Genomic DNA, 21,033 nt, shown 5'->3' on the forward strand with positions numbered 1-21,033 from the left:
TACGCTTTGAGTGGTCACCATGTCTTAAAAGACCAAAATAAGAAAACTAAATTCCCTGTATTTTCCCAGTTTGTAAAGAAAAATTCAAAATTCCCTGCATTTTCCCTGTTATTTTAGGTGATTTTTAAATTCCCTGTATTTTCCAGGTTTTCCCTGTGGAGTGGCAACCCTGATATTTTTTTGTTACAAAGTTTGATATAAAGTATTCTTTGCTTCTTAAAAACTGTTACGATTTGAATTTTTTTTAATTAAAATGTTTTTTTTTATTTACATATTTAAATACAGTTTTTTCTTATTAAAATTATTTTTTTAATATGATTTGAAAAGATATTTTAATCCTTACTTTGAACAAATATTTTTCTACATATTCAACAAAAAAATGAGACCAAGAATGAAAAAAACAGAAGGATCAGAATCATAAGAAAAAACCAGCTTGACAGTTGCTCACATTTCTATTCTGCCATGCAATTGAAAAACATAAGTGCTTCTAATAGATATCTAGAAAAATGGCTCGATAGTATTTTTATCTCTATTCTATTACTAATGCCATGAATGCTAAATTAGAATTTCTGGAAACTAATAGAACAAAATTTATTACAGTACAGAATATACAAACAGTTTTCTGCAGTATGTAGCATATCATACAAGATACCAAATTCATATAAACTCAATCTAGATTTCTTTTTTTCATTTATGTTGATTCTTCTATTGCATGCTCTATAATGAAAATCAGTTTTTTTCCCCCTCAGAAAAATTTTGACAAATAAAGAAGTTTAATTAAAAAAAAAAAAAAACTCACTTTTTCAACTAAAACTGACTAATAAATAGCATCAATACGTAAAAAAATATTTTAACTTAGCATTTTAGAAGCATAACTTTTTATTTAACATTTGCTTAGTATTAATCATTAGAATAAACACTTCAAATTTTTAGTAATGTCCCACAAATAATTAAATACAAATTATCATTATAAAGTACCGGACTATAACAATTTTTTCAACTTTTTATAATAAATTTTAAATCTAAAAACTTATGCTTAATCTTTGAGATACATGTATAAAACAACACAGTCATATTTGACATGTTTAATTGTGTTTCCTGGCTATGAACTGCATCTTTCATTATCTATTAAGAAACAAAACTTTGTATAAAGGCAAAAAACTTTATTATTATAAGGTCAGAATAAATGTAATCAATACATTTACATTCAGTTTAAAACTAATTTTTCACAACCTAATATTTAAAAAATGTTGTTAAACAGTTGATAAAAAGAGGCAGATAAAATAAATTAAGAAAAATAAGCAGCCGATATTTCACCATTATTTAAATGTTATATACTCTATAATAGCAGATCTTCAATACATATACAAGCTTTAACAACATAAGTATAAAATTACCATTTTATTACGCACATCAAACAGAACTATAGAAAATACTATACAATTTGTTAATATCACTTTAAAATTTATTTCATTATTTCCATAAAAAATAAATATCTGTGGCACTTTTATTTCCATAGAATATTTACTTTCACATAACTTCATTTTTCACATTAAAATAACCAAATTGAGACATTTAGTACATAAGAATATAAACATAAATGATGAAATACTGATTAGGACAAGGTGAAATATTTTTTAACTCAGAAATACATGTAAACAAGAATAATATGCGTATTAACATAGCCTAAAATGCATTTAAAAATTCTTAAGCCGAATAGAGACCTAAAAATTATTTTATTAAAAGGTCAGAATAGTACAGTACTATTTACAAAACAGATAGCAATTAAAGAAATGATTGCTTTACAAAAATTCATCACACCAGTCTGAAAGGCATTGATAGCATTCAGATGCCTGCCTAACATTTGCTCCAGATATGTCTTTCATCCAATCAATAAATAACTCTTTATGTTTCTTCAGTACTAAAAACTGGCCAAGGACAATATATGCCTGCAAAAAGTAAAAATAATGAGTTTCAATACTATGTTCAAAAATATGCATAAAAGCAGTATTATATAATATAATAAATAGAAAAAATAATAAAAAAATATATTTAATGACAGACAATAACTAAGGGAACTTTTTATAAAAATCTAAATTACCTAATCAGACATGACAACCACCTGTCCAAGTTTTTTATGAAATAAATAACTTTTTAATAAAAATATAATAAAATATCAACAAACATATCATTAAAAAACTACAAAGCTATTTTTTTTTAAAATATATACAATGTTTTATGCCATCATTAATTTTTTCCTTACATTAAAAAAACAAACTACCTAACTGTTAAGTAGGTAAAACAAAGATCATAGCAAAAAAAATAAAATCAATTTAAAATAATAAAATTAAAGAAAAAGAGAATTAACATTTTAACATGAAATATCAAAGATTCAGCTTCAAGCTAATAATCAAAAAAAAAAAAAAAGAAAAAAAAGATTCATTTCCCAGGACACATAGGTAATTTTTAAATAGGAAGAGAAAATAAAAAAATAGTTCCAGCAGATTAATAATTATGCAGTCAAAATGAAATCAAATTTCAATATATGTTAATGTTAAAGTGTATAATTCAGATATTTCATAGACTAACTAGATATTTCATAAAATAAATAGACAGGTCAGTTAACACATTCGCTGCCACTAAAAATGATATTTCCATCCTCAGAAGCCGGATTACAAAACAGGGTTTTAATGGTTTAAATGTTCCTTATATTTTACAAGGAAAACCAGAAAAACGAAGAAACATATTATTTTCCTATTTAGAGAGCGTTTTTCCCCCTGAAGCGATGGAGCGTCAGTGGCACACAGACTCAACCTGTCTTCGTGAGTGCCACTGACGCTCCAGCGCGCCTGATCAATATTCTCAGAAATAACTGGCATATTGCATAAAATAGCAGCTTAAAAGGAATAAAATGGAATACCATTCAAGTTTATGTAGTACCATTTATGAAACAATACTGAAAATAAAATAACCAAATAAGTGTAATAATAAGCACAATATACAGATCAAGTTATGTAGACAAATACAGCACAATATACCATATGTCTGATCCTCGAGAAACACAAACGCTTGTTGGATAAAGAACTTCTGCTTTCAACATTTTACCAATTGAAGCTGCCTATGCCAACTATTTCCATAAATTCCAACAATAGAGAAAGTAAGTAAAAACATCATCAGCACTTGGTTAAAAAAGAAAGAACAAAAATAGCTTCAAACAAAGTAGACAAAATAATGGATGTATAATGTATCTAGTTTATATTCGCCACAGATTGACAAGTTAAAATTCCATCCGCATCCCGGATAAAGCCTTCCGATGGGCCATAGTTTGCCCATCCCTGGTCTAAAAGTAACAAAATGAAGCGCACACACACATCATTGCAAAGCAGCTATAAGTGGTTCAAAACTGACTAAAAGCAGCTAGAATGGGCTCAAAGAATTCTCAAGTGCTGCATTTCATACTTAAAAGATCAAGTAATCATTATTCTAAAGAACACCTAGTTAAATAGTGGAATTCAATAATTTTATGTACTTAAACTGACTAGTTTAGTTCCTGAATATATATATATATATATTGTATTAATAGCTGAAGGAGAAAGTCTATCAAGTTACTTCATTCCTCCACTCCATGCCAGGGTTTAATCAACAAAATAAAAGCTTTGTTCAAATATAGCACTTTTTTTGTTTTGAAATTTTTTTTTGTCTAACAATTGATGAAATACTTATAGATGCGCATATTAATAGGTAGAAAGACAAAGGTTTAAAGCATTCATAACCTACCTTTCTCTCTACTTTCTTTTTTCTAATTTTTTTTTAAAGCATTCTATGAAGTACAAATCTAAAATATTTAACATGGAATTAACAGATTTTCTAAAATTTAAAACTTTTTTAATTTTAATTGATTTAATTCACCCAAGTGTTAAGTTAATTCTCAAAAATATTTATTTTTATTGCTCATTTTAAGAAGTTGGAAGTAATTAAAATCAAAAATATTTTACAACATTATTTTGTACTGCTTTTTTTCTTCAGATGAATGTTTTTAAATCAATGAAGTTCAAGCTTTTTCATGTTTGTTTTGTTTTTTTGATAATAAAAATGTACTGAATAAATACTTTTACTCTTTTTTTAATTTGTTTTTGGAATTGTCTTACATCTTATCAAAAGGTAAATATTAATACAAGGAATAGAAAAAGATGTGTGCTAATCAACAGGGTGCATCGCCAAATGTTTCAACAAAAAATAAGCACCTTTTAAGTACTTTAAAAATATTTAAGAACTTATTAAATATTTTAAGAGATATATTAACAAAATGCAAAATAATTTTCGAAGACTTTACATGATCATGATAAAATAACTAGTTTCTGACAAAGAACTCATTTTCTTCATTACATTAGCCACTATAAAAAGATAGAGATTCTTCATTTCGATTTCAGAGGGAGAAAAAATGAAGCCTTAAATTGAAAATATCTTGCAAAATGCAGCAGAGATGCACACGAGATAGCAATATTCTCACCGAACCCAACTCAGTAGCTGCACATGAGGACTTGCAAGTATTTCATCAAACATGTCAAATTATTGGAGTTTACAAACGCTATGGGCAGATGGTAAACCGAAATGGATTGCGGTTGAATGAATTGTGAAAACGTTGAATAGAACAATGCGAAAAGCATACTTTTGCATAATACGTGGTGAAAATAGATCTGGTAAAGAAAAAAATCTCATTTTCAAAAAGGGAAAATTGAGCACTTCTTAAAAACACCCAATGAAAAAACACCTTTAAAGGCTTTTAAAAAACGAAAATCAAAAATAAGCACTTTTTATAAATGCTACGCACCCTGATCAATTTGAAACAGACATGATGAATTGTTCAGTGACAGCCCAGAATGCTGTCTCTGAAGAATAAAAATTAAAAGTAAATATTATTTTTGCCATTGACCTCATAAGTTCCCTCAGATTTCACAATTCACACATTGAATACAACCTCTTTAATCACTAATATTTCTTAATGGAAAGTAATCATTTTATATAAGATGTTAGTGAAAAGTTATGCTAAAACTGCCTAATGCTATTTGTTTATTTTTAAATTCCTTAACTTACAAATAACATAGATACTTTTCATTTCTCAATGATATTTGCTTTAATTTATCCTCAGCAAAGCATTATTTTAAATAAATGGTCTAGTCAGTATTATGAGTTAAATACACATTAAAAAGAATATTAGATATCTTATCTTTTAAAAAGATCATGTGATTTTAAATCTGTTAAAGACAATAGATACAAACATTTTAGTTTTAATCTTTTAATGAATAATTATAGAATAGTCACATTTTTTTAATTTCTAATTAAATAATACTTACTAATACTACAATATCTTTAAAGAGCAATGAATAATTCTATGTCAAAGCAATTGGAAGTAAAAAGATATTTATACATAAGATTTTACATTTAAAGAAATTTAAAATCCAACAGTCAAAAATTTCTTACTCTATCAAAACCTTTTGCTTCTAATCTTTTACCAATGACATCACCAATTCCAGCAAGTTCATTTACAGCTTTTTCACCCATAGGTTCAGAAACAAAATTCCTGTGCTTTTGGGATGTTGAAGACATGACTAGTAGAAAAATAAGAATTTTTAAAATAAATAATTTATAATTTACAGAGTAAACTATGAACATTAATATTAGAACAATGGTAGTTATTTAATTTGATCGCTTTAGTACCTGAATAATTTCTATAACATGGTACATAGCAAAGTTATTCAACAAAAAATAAGCACTCAATATATTTCTAAGCACTTTATGAAAACGTTGAATAGAACAATGTGAACTGTGTCTTTTTGCACAATTCGAAGCAAAAATCAACAAAATAAAGGAAAAATCTCATTTTGAAAAAGGGAAAATAAAGCTCTTTTTAAAAACACTCAATCGAAAAAGCACTTTTAAGGGCTTTTAAAAAACGAAAATAAGCACCTATAAGCACTTTTTTAAAACGCTACACACAGTGTACAAAAATCTATCAGGGTTCCCACTCAATTTTCTAAAAAAAAATTCAAGGACTTTTCAATGACTTTCAAGGACCTAAAATCAAATTATTCAAGGACCCATTCAGTATTACAGTTAATATACTAAAGAACATGTCAACCAGATTTTATAATTACGTCGAAGCAGAAATTGTATATTCTCAAAGCACAATGCCTATTTGACAAATTAATAATATTAATAATAATTTAATTCATCAGCTACTAATGCAAATGGTTGATAGTTATACAGCTGTTTCAAATCACTTTAAAAAATTCCAATTGACATTAGCGAATGATACTAGCGAGCATTTAAAAATTAGCAACAGTGAAACTTTTCATGAAAAATTTGATAATGCATAGTAAATAATTGATAAAGCAAGTATGTAATACAGAGTTTATCAAAATATAAATACTTTTTTTTAATATGCTAAATCCATATTTAGGTTACAGCAAATGAATATAATTAAATTAGATAAAATATCAAAATATATCCATTTAGTACATCTGTTTCAATTGTAATAACACATTATCGATTTTGTTACTTCTGAGTATCAGTAATGTATTTTTAACACAATAAAATCTATTGTAGAACAATATTTTACAAATAACTAAGACTTGTGAAGCTTTATTTTCTTTAAAATAGATCTATAAAACGTGAAGCATGATTTGTAACAGTTTAAGAGCATGCGTAATTTTTAAAAATCACATTTATACAAATCTAGATATACTATGTGTAAATCAAAGTTATAAGAAAGGAGAAGTAAGTCTTGAAGATTGCGTAAATCATGTATCACAATTTGCGAATTACAAAATGAAATCAAATTGCGGTGTATGTTTCTTAAATTGGAACAATATGAATAGCAAGTATTGCAAAACGCAGGAGATGACAAGATGTAAATCACGATGTGAGATAAATCACTTTAATGTGAATTCTGTTGCATGTTTAGCTAATAATTTTCATGTGAATAGTGATCATTACGAGGGAAATTGTAATTTGTGACTCGAAAGTTGCTTAATTTAGAACAACTATGTGTGATTCATAAATCATTTTGATGAGAATTGCAAGTGTTAATTCTTAAATCTCTTATGCGAATCGCGATTTGTAATTCTTAAATCCTTCTAAGACCATGTAAACTAGTTGAATGAGAATTGTGATCCACAATTTTGAAATTACTTAAATACGTATCACTTTACATGATTCAGAAATAACTTTAATTGAAATCATAATGCGTGATTTATAAAATACCTTAATACGAATCACAATGAGTAATTTGCAAATCATCTTAAAGCAACATTCGATATATAATTCATTAATCACTTTCATTTGAATTCCAATTCGTAGAACATTTTATATGAATTCCGATCCATAAATCAAGAATCAGTTTAATGTGAATCACGATGTTTATTCATAATTCATGAAATCCAGAACTAAATTTTATTTATTAGCAGTAAAAACTAAATGTAAAAATCTGATTTTATATGATAACAAATTAATGATCCTTCTTATAAAAATTAAAAAAACAAAAAGGATAACAATATTAACCTGTCATAATATAATAATGAAGTTAACACATTGAACACATCTTTAAATCGATGAAACACTAGTTATCATTTAGTAACTATGACTACAAAAACTAAAATTTGCTGGAAATTTCAGCTTTCTAAACATCAGAGATGAACAATAATCTGGAGAGACAAATTTTGTATCTTCTTTAACCTCTTTTCACTTCAAGCATTAAAAATTGCAACTACCAGAATTTCTATAATTTTCGTTTGAATTCATTTATTATTTTTTACTGCATTTTTGTGACAAAGATTAGTATTATTTTAATTCCAATAGAACCAAGTACTTTTCAAGTACCCTATGGCAGAATTCAAGGACTTTTCAGGGCCCTGATTTTTTTCAACAAAATTCAAGAACTTTCAAGGTTTTTCAAGTACCGTGGGAACCCTGTCTATGCCTGATATTTAAATATTTTCATAAGAAAAGGATATTTCCTCAATTTTGCACAATATTACAAACAATAAAGCAAATTAATTAATCTTCAGTCAAAGATGATCTTCATCAATTCCTTAATGATAGCAAAAATGGAAGAAAACCTTTCTTATTTACCAGTTTAGACACACAGCTATCAAGAATAAAGTTTAGAACAGTGATAAGACACATAAGAATTAAGAATCCTATGCAGAAAGTCTATGCTTGTGGATAATTGAAATGGTACTTTTATTACTCAAATTTAAGGATTAATGTAAGTGTTTAAAATTACATTCAGATTGGCAGAATAACAGTTATTACACGATATTTTAATGATTTAGCGACCAATTTGTGGAATTGAATAGTTGATACATACAAATTAAAAAAAATTCCAAATTATATAACTCTACAAAAAAAATATATTGCATTTTCATAGGATAATTGATGAAGTAATTTTTTATATACCAGCATTTGAAACTAAAATAATCGAAATTAGTAAATACGATTATTGAAAGCATACACTCTAACGTTGAATGTCAAACGGAATAAGAATAGAATTTGTAAAATTTCTAAACATTATTTTTGAGCAAAATATCATGCAACAGCATTTTCTGTTGATAATTTAACTTTTTATTAATATTTCAATTATACATTTTAAATAAATAACAGCCAAATTATATGAAAAAAATTTTCATGAGATAGAATTACTTAAAATTTGATGGTAAAAAACCGTAGAATGGAGTTAAGATTTGCTTGCTATAGTAACCTTAACAAACCTAATTTATCGTTTTAAAATAATTTTGAATCGTAAAATAATAAAAAGTTCTAATAATAAAAAGTTCTAATAATAAAAAATCAATTAATACAATACAATGACAGTGCTAAATTGACTATTTCGCACATACAACATCATAACAATACTTTGCATAACATTATTAAACAAAGAAAATTTTTATATACAAAAGTAAAATATTAATTCTTACTTTAATTTTTCAATTGGTTAGATAAAAGGAGTAAATCTGGGATCAAATAAATAATATTTCTTCAAAAGACTTGTAGGAAGAACATTCGAAAAAATGGTATTTTTAAAAGTTCAAATTATTGTTGCCAGCTTGCGAAACAGCAAAAGAAAAACATTATTTGCTGATTGCTTGTTTTTACTATTTAATTTAAACGCGTCGAAGCAGCAGCCATTAACAAATTTTCGGATTCATCAGCGCCGATTCGCGAATCCGCTGTCTGGGGAAAAAATCGGTTCCATGTTTAAAGCCATGTCTTTTTTCTTCTAGTTGTAAGCATATATGATTTTTTGGATGTTCCGTATGTTATTTAAATCAGTTGGAATGTCAAAAATAACTTTCCTTATCAACCTAACACAGATAAAACAGATTTTTATTATTTTTTATACCCCTGTCATCCTCAGAAGTACTAAAGAAGTGCTTGTGTATTCTTCTCGCATGAATAATAATAACGATATAATAATAATAACGTTAAAACGATAATAATAATAATAGCGATAATAATAATAATAACGATAAAAAATATTTTAAAAGTCGTTCAATGAAAATGGACAGTTTATTTATAATATTCTAATTATTTCAAGCTGTAAACTTGAAAAATAGAGAAAAATGTTTTTGATGGTATATACATTCAATAAAAATCTAGTAATCAAACCTTATTCTATTCTAAAATAAATAAATAAAAATAAAAAAATTGTAAGAAGCCGTCGAAATAAAGTATATTCAGAAAGTAACTGTTATAGATCTTTTTGTGATATCTAAATCAAAATATAGTAAAACCTCTCGGGAGCGACCACTCTCTCTTCCACAGTAAAATGGCCGTTAATGGAGGTTGGTCGTTCTCAGGGGTTACTTGCATTGACTTAAAAATGTTTTCAAAGGAACATGATTTTTTGCAAACTATTTTAATTTTATTCAGTGTCATTTTCTTGGTGTTAAAATGTCAAATTGAAACTTGAAAACATGATTGTTGTTGTTGTTAATTTACGTCGCACTAGAGCTGCACAATGGGCTATTGGCGACGGTCTTGGAAACATCCCGGAGGATGATCCGAAGACATGCCATCACAATTTTGATCCTCTGCGGAGGGGATGGCACCCCCGCTTCGGTAGCCCGACGACCTGCGTGCGAAGTCGAGTACTTTACGGTAGCACAGTTTAACGAGGACCAATACCGTACACCCTCGGTCCCTACGCAGACTGATCCAAGTGGTCACCCACCCGCACACTGACCGTAGCCAGTGATGCTTGACTTCGGTGATCTGCTGGGAACCGTGTCTTAACGATCAACTGCGGGACTTGAAAACATGAAGGTGCATAGAAAAATGCACTTGAATTTATCATTCGGTAATTCGTTCAACAATGTTAGACTGTTAAACTTGTAGGAACAAATATCACGCGGAACTACTTATAGGCCGCTGGAATGCAACTGAGTTGAAATTTGATATATTGAAAGGGCCATTAAGCGTTTCAAACTCTGAATCTAGCGTACACAGAAAGATGGAAACGTAAGTAAATTTTTTCACTGGGGATTTAATGGAACCAAACTTTTAATGTTGACAAGATTTGAGGGGAAAAATAAGAAGGCATTTATATTATTTATTTATTCTGAAAAAATATTATGATTGCCAAAATAAAATTAAATGTTTATGTAAAGATGAGAGAACATTCATGGAGACGTTTTGTATGAGTGACCTTTAATTTGCAAGTCAAGTCTCAATGAAGCAATATCTCCCCTTTGGAAATTTCAAATATGATAAATAACTTAGCTATTTATTTAAAGGTGTCTTTCCCGCCTCCTGCTGTAAAGTTCCCGGAAACAAGTTTTAAGTTCTGATAAAATCTTTCTATTGAGACCTTTGCAGTTGTCATAATTTAACTTATTTTGCTCAAAATGAATTATATTATTCATTTTATGAAAGAGAAAGGATCGTGAAATCATTTCAACTTCTTCTATATGTAAAGTATCATTTCCTGCTTTTTGTTGTGTTATCGTATTTTGGATTCTGTCCTTTTCAAAATTCTCAACAACAGTTAGTTCAATACCTGAAGAAAGGCAGCACCATGACCTACGGAAATGCAGGCTTTACCTTCATTATGTCAATATAGCTAGATAGATGTGTCTGATAATAATTGGTGACTTTAAAATTTGGTAAGTAAGTTAAATTTGTGAAATTATTTAACTCAATGGATACTTTTTCTTGCCGAAAACATTTCCTGCTTCTTACAAAAATGAAAAGAAATTAAGAAAAATACTTCTTTTTATTTTATAAAAAATTTAAGGAAAGTTTAAGAAAACGAATCAGTTTAAAATTAAGCTGATAACTAATATTATTTTATATTTAATAATTTATAATATTAAATAATATTTTAAAACAAACTTTAAAAATGAAATAGGATATTTACCCTATTAATATGGGGTCCAAATTTAAGCTTATTAGAAACATGTCACTTTTTTATTATGTATGTATATTAGTTGTAGAAATGATAAACGTCGTTGCCGCCTCGCCCCCATTTCTTCTTTGAACTTACATAAAACATATTCTTTAATATTTTCAGCGCCTTTATGTTCACTTTTTATAATTCGATTAGTGTTTATATGAAATATTAATGAATTTCTATGAAATACACGCATTTAGCATTTTATGTACAGTTCGCAAAAAAAAAAAAGATATCACCCTGAATAACTTTCGTTCTAATGATCGGATTTTCACGAACTAAGTGTCAATCTGAATGGTTCCGGGGGGTGACCTCAAATATGCTAATTAATTAGTGCTAACTATTAATTAAGTTACGAAATCAGACACAAAAACGTACTTTCTCTGAATAAACATATAATTCTTTTTGCATATTTGGATTCCTTATCTTCAAAATACGGGGTAGCCGCAATCTGGGAAATGTGGTCCCCATAGTTTGGTCAGGAGAGTGATTCAAAGTTTGGACCCCTTAATGTTAATTTCATTTTTTACGTTTTCAGTCTCATTTTAAAAACTAATGAAGCGATTCAGAAAAAATTTCACCCACTCATAAAACTTATTTACCCAAAGATAATTTCATGAAAAAAATCATTTTTAATAATTATTCATTATTTTTTATTATGAGGATGAAAAAATTTTGAATTATAAGGTAGGGATTTTTTTATACCATTTTTAATCTACATATTTTTCAATTGAAAAATCTAAAGTTTCTATTGTTTTTATTTATTAGAAGATGAGAAAAATTAAAATTAATTATTTAAAAAAAATAATTTGGTGACAAAGAAGAAATTATTTAATGGGGTGATTAATATTAAAATGTGATAAACTTACGAGGAAATTGACTTAGCGCGAGTGGCGTAAAATTTCATTCATATTTTTTTCGCTAATAATCGTTTGCGAATCTTTTTATTTTTATTTTTTTAAAACTATAAAGTACGATATTTCTTTTTTAGTCATCTAAAATTCTATTTGCAATTTAGTAAAGAAATTTGAATAAAACATTTTAATCAACGAGTGTCGAGTTTTATAAAAGCATGCTTGTGATTGAATATGATTATACACCAGATTTTGTATATTTAATGTGATTATTTTTTATTTTTTAGTTTTTTTTTCTCAATAACTGGTACAATTTCTATAATATACATACGTATGAATAGATTTGGAATAAAATATTTATCAATTTCTTGAATATATTTTTTATAAATATTAATAAAAATACGTAGTCAACATTTTTAAGCATCTCTCTCATCATTGCAAATTTCTCAACATCTTATATATCGTCTTAATCTTAAAAGTAATTTTTTAATCACCTGTCTGTGAATGACCGAATGTTACCTGTCTGTGATCACCTGTCTGTGAATGTTACTGTGAATGACCGAAATCTGGAGAATGTCGACTTTCACCGGTGAATGTCAACAATCACATAGTCACTTTGGTGATTGTCTGAAATATTTTTTGCAACCGATTTGATATTAATTTATTCGCTGATATAATTACATTTATTCAATATGTTAATACTTACTGACGATAGATAAGTAGAAGCATCATTGTAGGGTATACCGGGCAAATGCATACCAGGGAGTGGCCCTTGACCTTAAAAAAACATCATTGTAGGATATACGGTCAAATGTATACCAGGGAGTGGCACCTGACCTTAAAAAAACATCAGTGTAGGATATACCGGGCAAATGTATACCGGGCTGTGGCACTTAACTAGACCTAGTATATATTTCGGACATTTACCAAAGGTCTATTCATACTAGTTCTAGTTAATTGCCACTGCCCGGTATACATTTGCCCGGTATACCAGACACTGATGCTTTTTTAAGGTCAAGTGCCACTGCCCGGTATACATTTGCCCGGTATATTCTACACCGATGATTTTTTAAGGTTGAGTGCCATTGCCCGATCTATATTAGCCTGATACTCCAAACACTGATGTTTCTTCTTATCTATCGTTAGTAAGTAGTAAAATATCGAATAAATGTAATTATATCCACGAACAGGGACGTACGCAAGGGGGGGGGGGTTTAGGGGTTTAACCCCCCCCTCCTTGAGCTCAGACAAAGTGAACTTACAAAATAATACAGACAGAAATAAAAATTTCAGTAGAAATTATGCTGGCTATTATTTTTTAAGACTATATATTTTTATTCGCCTTATGCCTACTTTTTTTTCTCACGGTATTTCTCAGAATACTGAAAAAACATTTACTATAATAGAGTTGTACTTTTGAAATCAAATTCACGTGATACTGTTACGGGCGAGCCCCGATCGCTGGTTCCTTTCTGTCCTGCCAGTCGCGATAGTTTTCGAGACTAGCTGGCATTCGCGAGGTCTGGAATCCTAGACGTTCTGTCGTCTTTGAGACAATTCGAGAATTTTGTAGATGCGGTAAAAAAAATTATATGAAAGGGGGAACGGATTACAGTGGAGTTAGTTAGACTAAGAGTTATCTCTGCCGCTTGTCTTTCGGAGCTTGTTTCAAAATCTGTTTTGTTTTGGAGATACTGTGCTTGTTGAAGTTATTCATTCCAGCTCGAAACTTTGAGATCGTAGCTTAGCGGATATTTCTGTGCCAATATATATGTATATATTTTTGCTGTTCTTGGATCTTTAGGATGTCAAAACGCAAGAATTTAATAATTTTTAATTACTTTGAGAAAAAATCACGACCTGAAATTAGTGAGGTGACAGCATCTAGTACCATTGTAAGTTTTTCTGTTGAACAGAAATGTGATACTTTCGTTGAAGAAAACGTTTCTAGCGTAACAGAATCTGATGAATGTGAAAGCGGCCCTCAAAGTGTTACTTCCCACCAATATGACACTGGACTTTTTTCAGAAGATAATACATGCGAGGATAAAAAAACTGGATATACTTAAAAATGTTTGGGAACCCAATCCAGCATTTGTTTTCCTGAAAAAGGAAAAAGAAAATTGAAATTTCAATACAAATGGCTTTATCGCTGGAAATGGCTTGAATATTCAGAGGTTAAGGGTGGTGCTTTTTGCAAATTTTGTGTACTTTTCGCCCCAAGTGGTGCCGGTTCTGGAAAGCAACCTTTAGGCCAACTGTGCAATGTAAAATTTGACAACTGGAAAAATGCTGTAGAGCGATTTTCTGAACACGAGAAATGTCTTTCTCACAAAAAATCGATCGAAACTGCTGGGACATTAAACGATATTTTACTTGGAAAGATGAAACCTGTGGATGAACAAGTTGACAGTGCAGCAAGCAGAAGAAAATTAGAAAATAGAAAAAACATTACTCTAATCATTGAAACCATCCTATTTTGTGGAAATCAAGGTCTCGCTCTAAGAGGACATAAGGATTCGGGAATAATTGCTGAACAACCAGGTGAAGAGAACGACGGAAATTTTCGGGCATTGCTTCGTTTCCGGAGTAAGAACGATTCGACTCTTAAGAACATTTTAGAGTCAAGCAGAAAAAATGCTCAGTATACCAGCCCTCGACTTCAGAACGAAGTTATTGAGGTTTGTAATATTTTAATCCTGCAAAAACTAGTCAGCAAGATTAATGATGCAACTTGCTTTTCCATTCTTGCAGATGAAGCAACTGATATTGCAGGTATAGAGCAATTATCGTTATGCGTTCGATATGTCGATAAAGAAAATTTTAACATCACCGAACAGTTTTTGCAATTCATTCCGGTGCATGACTTAACCGGAAAAGCAATAGCAACAACAATATTAGACCAATTATAGTCTATGAAAGTTGATATAAAAAAGTTACGTGGACAGGGGTACGATGGTGCTGCTTCAATGAGTGGAAAAATTAATGGTGTACAAGCCCACGTAAGAAGTATTGTCCCATCAGCACTCTATGTACATTGCTCTGCTCATAGCCTCAATTTAGCTGTATCAAATGCATGCGAAATAACTGGCATTAGAAATTGTTTAGGGACAACTAAAACATTATACGACTTTTTAAATACGCCAAAAAGACAGTATGTCCTATCTTCAGCAATAGAGGAGATGGAAACCAGCTCTAAGAGGGAGAAAATTAAACAGCTATGTGCAACCCGTTGGATGGAAAGATACGACTCAGTAACCACTGTGGTGGAACTTTTCGAGCCTATCGTCGAAACACTACAAAAAATATCAGAATGGAAGGATAAGGAATCAGCTACTCAGGCTAATTTTTTACTGTGCACAGTATCTAATTGCCAGTTCGTAATATCTCTTTTGTGCATTTACAAAGTTTTCACCATAACAATCCATCTCTGTAGATACCTACAAAAAACAAGCATAGATTTGACAGATGCAGTGAATCTTGCAGAAGATGTCATTAAAGATCTAAAATTATTGCGTGAAAATGCCGCTGAAACATTCTCTGAAATATTCATTTCTTCTTCTCTTATGCTAACAAGCATTGGATCTTTCACTTCCATGCAAATCCCTAGAATAACGGGAAGGCAGAAAAATCGCAATAATTATCCTTCATCGACACCAGAAACATATTTCAGAGTTAGTGTTTTTATTCCATTTACATAAAATTTTATAACACAATTAGACTTAAGATTATTATCGCATCGTGATATTTTGAAAGGATTTCAGTGTCTTCTACCTGCCGATCCTTTCATTTGCCAACCTTCAAACATAAAGGTCTTTGAAGCACTAGTGGAATTTTACGCTCAAGATTTGGATACCTGTAAAGAAAGCCTTAAGTCGGAACTAAAACTCTGGTATAAAAAATTAAAAAGGATTAGTGAAGACGGAGGTAGTGTTCCAAAAACTGCGGCGGATGCTCTTGGAATGTGCAATAAATATATAACACCAAACATTTTCAAACTCTTAGAAATATTGGTCGTTCTACCTGTTTCAACGAATGCAAACGAAAGATCCTTTTCGACTTTACGCCGTTTGAAGACTTATTTAAGCAACTCAACGAGAAATAATAGAATGAATGGATTGGCGCTCTTAAGCATTCATAGAAAATTTACCCCAGCTGTAGAAGACATTTTAAACGAACTTTCAAAAAACCCCGTCGTTTGGATTTTACTGTATAAATCAATAAATTTTCAGCGTGTTTGCATACTGGTTTAATTCCCTATTTATTGGTAAGTTATTTTTTGGTTAAATTCATTGGTTTTCTATGGAATATTCACATTTATACGATTATTATTTAGGCAGCTGTTACAGTATGAGTAGTTTTTTCTGGCTTGATTCATTCCTACTTTTTAATAAAAATAAAATATTTTACCTCTTATTATGAAAAAAAATTATATTCTTAAACTCAAAAAATAAAAAAAAAATTTAACTAAACGATGTTGCCTAAATAAAAAGTCAAAATTGTCTAGCTGTCTAAATTAGGGAAATAATAGTGCTTTATTACATACTCGAATTTCTTTTAGTAATTTCTGAAAATTATGACCCCCCCCCTTGAAAAAATTCTGCGTACGCCACTGTCCACGAATAAATTAACATCAAATCGGATGTAATAAATATTTCGGACATTCACCAAAGCGACTAAGTGATTGTCAACATTCACCGGTGAAAGTCCACAACCACCGATTTCGATCATTCACAGTAACATGCACATCATTAATATAACATAATGACCTCATCAGTATGTTTTTTTCATATTTTGCCTAAATAACATTTGTCATTCTATAGAATGCCTAAGGAAAGTATGTAATACCTCTCATATTTCATACTTTGCCTATAAACATCCGGCATTGTATAGAATGCCAAGGCATTCTATTCAATACCGGCGTTTCATACTTTGCCGGTAGCATATATAAGAAAACAAAAATAATCATAGTAGCACTGTTTGGTGGTAAATGTAGCTGTAATCGTATTTGAAGAATATGCTATTTGACATTTTATGGTGAATTTGCGAATATAAGTTTCAGAATGTATCGAAAGATGAGGATGGTATTTGCTAATCATCTTTATCCAAAGAAAGCCTTGTAACCTAAATATCTAGCAAAATGAAGCGATTTTTTAAACAATGAATCTTACAATATGCAACATATTATTTCAATACCTTATTCTAAAACATAACATATTTCAGCGTTTTTAAAATACCACTAAACATTCAGCAATTCCTTGAGTTATAGAAAAAAGAAATATCGTAAATTATAGAAAACCTTGTGAATGCGCATTAGAATTACTATACAATATACATTTTACTTTTCAAGCACTTTTTTTTCTTCAAACTTTCTTGCCTAGAACACTCGATTAAAGCTGTAAAGATGATTATCCCTAAAATTTTGTATATAGCCATAATAAGTTACATCAATTTGATTTTAGTATGAAATCCTCGAATTTTTATAACAAAAACAACATAATCTAAATAATATCAGATAAAAAGTTCATGTATTTAAATTCTAAAAACTTAGAAAATCATAAATAATTTATAAATCGATTCAAATTTTCTTTTCAAAGGAGATTAAAATAAAAAAAAATTTTGCTTTTTGGACAGAAATTAGCTTAAAAATTGTCTATATCCTAGAAACTTTGAGATATTTTCTATTAACTTTGAGATATTTCTATTAAACCTCTCCGAGCAATCACAGAGCATTATTTAATTTTTTTTTTACAGTCAGAAATTGGTTGCTTAGCAACCTAGTGAAACTAAGTCTTCTTCTTTTGAATTAGTCAATGGGTTACCTTAAAATATTTATTTGCGCTGGCGACTTTTTCTGGCGGTTTTCTGAACTATCGCAAAATATAGAAACCTTTATTGTGACCCAATTTAAGACCCAATTTTTTCAAAATTTTTTCAGTGTGAAATTAAATAATCATTCAAAATTAATTCAAGTGTCTGGATTCCAAATTTGTAAAAAAAAATACATGTTTATTCAGAGAAAGTACGTTTTTGTGTCTGATTTCGTAACTTAATTAATAATTAGCACTAATTAATTAGCATATTTGAGGTCACCCCCCGGAACCATTAAGATTGACACTTAGTTCGTGAAAATCCGATCATTAGAACGAAAGTTATTCAGGGTGATATCTTTTTTTTTCTTTTGCGGACTGTATTTCTAAAAGAAACGCAGGAAAAAACAGTCGAAGAATTTTTATTTAATTTAAATATTATGATGTAGAAAAATAATATTTTTCTGAGTTAGTGCAATTCGGTATTATGCTTCGGTATTATTCAATTCGGTATTTAAAAGTTTGCAAACATTTTTTATTCAGTATCAGTTTTTTTTCTTCTTAAATTTCAATACCAACAATTTAAAATAGGTTTTTTTTTCTTTTCTAGAGTTGAGCCATTGATTTAATTATAAGAAAGTAAAGTAACCGTTTTTGTTTAATATAAAATAATGTTTAAACAAATTACTTTATAGTTGTCCTTTATTGAAATTTTAATTTAGCGTAAATTTTTCTTCAGCTCAAGTTATAAGAATTTTTTTTTATTGATAAAAATTAATTTAACAATTTTTTCATAAAGTATGCATAAAGAACACATTTTAACTATCGATCTTCATGAAAAGTGGGAGAATTAGTGATGACTGTGCAAGTGAGGGTTTTTCTTATTACGTGTATAGATTATTACGGTTATATTTCAGAAAATCAGATATTCTACTTTTTTTTACATTCATAATGCAGTTACAATGTTCCACAAATATCACATACTCAATATTTCAATTAAAGCGAACATAATTTTCTATCTTTCTCATTTCTGCGAATTTCACCTTATACATTTTATTAACATTAAATATTCATATTCATGTTATTCTGCAGAAAACGAGCCTTCTATTTTTTCTTCTTTCAGTTTTTTGCTTTTCATGCTTAATGCAATTACTTTTTTTTTTTTATATACAAATTTCATATATTTAGTATTTGAATTATAACAAAAAATTTTTTTTTCATTTTTAACTTTCTTTTTTCTACGAGTGTGCATTTAATTAATGTTAGCTGTAGAAAAACGGTTTAGATTATTTTCTAGAAAACAATTTTTATACTCTTTCATTCTTTACATGCATAATACAAAAATATTCAACTAATATCACATATTTAATATTTAAATTATAACAAGCATCAAATTTTGTTGATACAAATTATATGACTGAAATTTAACTTACTTTCTCGCTCATCATCGAACGCCATTTTTCTATCAATAATTTAGGGTTTATCTTTTTCAAATAGGAATTTATTTGAATAATCCTGTTCTTATTTCCTTCAAAAATTATTACTAATAATCTATAGCTTTACTTAGTGAAATAACTATTTTGGTTCTTCCAACACTATAACAGATTCACAACAACCGTTAACAATAGATATTGATAGAAAAAGTGTCATCTCAATTTTAAATGAAAATTTAGCTTTATCTAATTCAGTTATCGGTATCGTTGAACAATAAAGTTGAAAAAAAAAGAACTTTTTGAAAAGATGCCAAAAAAAAAAAAAAAAAAAAACGTTGAGAAAATCTTTTATAGCGATAGCTTATCAAATATTTTTCTTCTGCTGTTATATTTCGAATCCGGGTTCTAAAAAAGAAGCCAATCAAAGTATAAACACTTTGATTTGAAATTAAAAAAAATGCTCTTTTAAAAGTTTTGAGTTAAAAGTATAATTAAAATTACGTCATGGAAAATGTAGTTATACTCACTGAATAAATAAGAAGCCTATCTATTTTCAAAAAAAAATAAATTGGAAAGATGTAAATATCTATAAAAAATCTTAATCCCTGTTTTAAATGTAACTAAATGCGGAAATTCTTTTATGGTAACAGACGCTATTTATTATTTCTGATAAAGCATTTTAAAGTTTCAATGAAATACTAATGATATTTAAAATTTAATGACTTCAAACTTCCCTCCGTTCGCTTCACTCACAAACCACCATGATTGTTTCGCATTCATCATTGTTCTTTTTCTCCGTAGAAGCCATTTTTCACTCAAAAAGAACATTTTGTTAATAAAATAATTAATTTTTATAAAATTATGTGACATCATTTTGTTAATATTGATATCACATAAATTTATAATAATAATAATTTATTTTGCAAACTTTTTATTAACTTCTTTATTTTATTAACTTATTATTTAATAATTTTTACCTAATTATTATTTTATCATAATCGTAACGAAATGACTTGAAAAGAAAGTAAAATAATAATAGTAATAATCAACTGTACTAGAAAAATTAATTTAAACTTAAGAATATATAATGTGAGATATAATACGAAGAATTACATGTGAAGTAATTTTACTTATATTGACTACAGTTCAAATGCCTGTAATAAAAGAATTGTATTTAACTCTTTTCACTTGACTTGGAACGGAAATTAGTTTGACAAAAAATTTTCTTGAACTGAGGAGTTTCTTGACGAATTTCCCTAAACGCAGCAAAACGCCCTCTTGTTAGAACCCAATACATACAAAACTTAAAAGGTATAGTAAGAAATTTGAAGACTTCGTTCTCAAAGAGAAAAAAAAAGTTATCAAAACTAAACTATATATACAATAAATAAAAACTACAGTATATACCAGGGGTGGCGAACCTTTATACACCAACGTGCCATTTTCTAAAAAATTGTTTAATGAAATCACAGACGTGCCGTTAAATA

General features: G+C 28.8%; 1 protein-coding gene across 2 annotated transcripts; it reads right to left on the reverse strand.

Annotated features, from left to right (window-relative positions):
- Nucleotides 1–1,142: 1,142 nt before the first annotated feature.
- On the reverse strand, nt 1,143–19,793 carry baf (barrier to autointegration factor). 2 transcript variants are annotated; one of them, XM_016058128.4, is made up of 3 exons: nt 19,547–19,793; nt 5,482–5,609; nt 1,143–1,949 (listed from the first exon to the last, which is right to left on the reverse strand). In XM_016058128.4, exons 1-3 carry the CDS (start codon nt 19,569–19,571, stop codon nt 1,803–1,805), a joined length of 300 nt encoding a protein of 99 aa, XP_015913614.1. In that variant the 5' UTR covers nt 19,572–19,793; the 3' UTR covers nt 1,143–1,802. The 2 variants fall into 2 exon arrangements, with proteins under 2 accessions (XP_015913614.1, XP_087021792.1); XM_087165666.1 differs by lacking the exon at nt 19,547–19,793 and adding an exon at nt 8,976–9,169.
- Between the last annotated feature and the right edge of the window lie 1,240 nt (nt 19,794–21,033).

The sequence above is a fragment of the Parasteatoda tepidariorum genome, chromosome 6 (genome assembly GCF_982258835.1).
Source record: "Parasteatoda tepidariorum strain Cologne lab strain chromosome 6, Ptep-v5.0, whole genome shotgun sequence".
Lineage (NCBI taxonomy): Eukaryota > Metazoa > Arthropoda > Arachnida > Araneae > Theridiidae > Parasteatoda > Parasteatoda tepidariorum.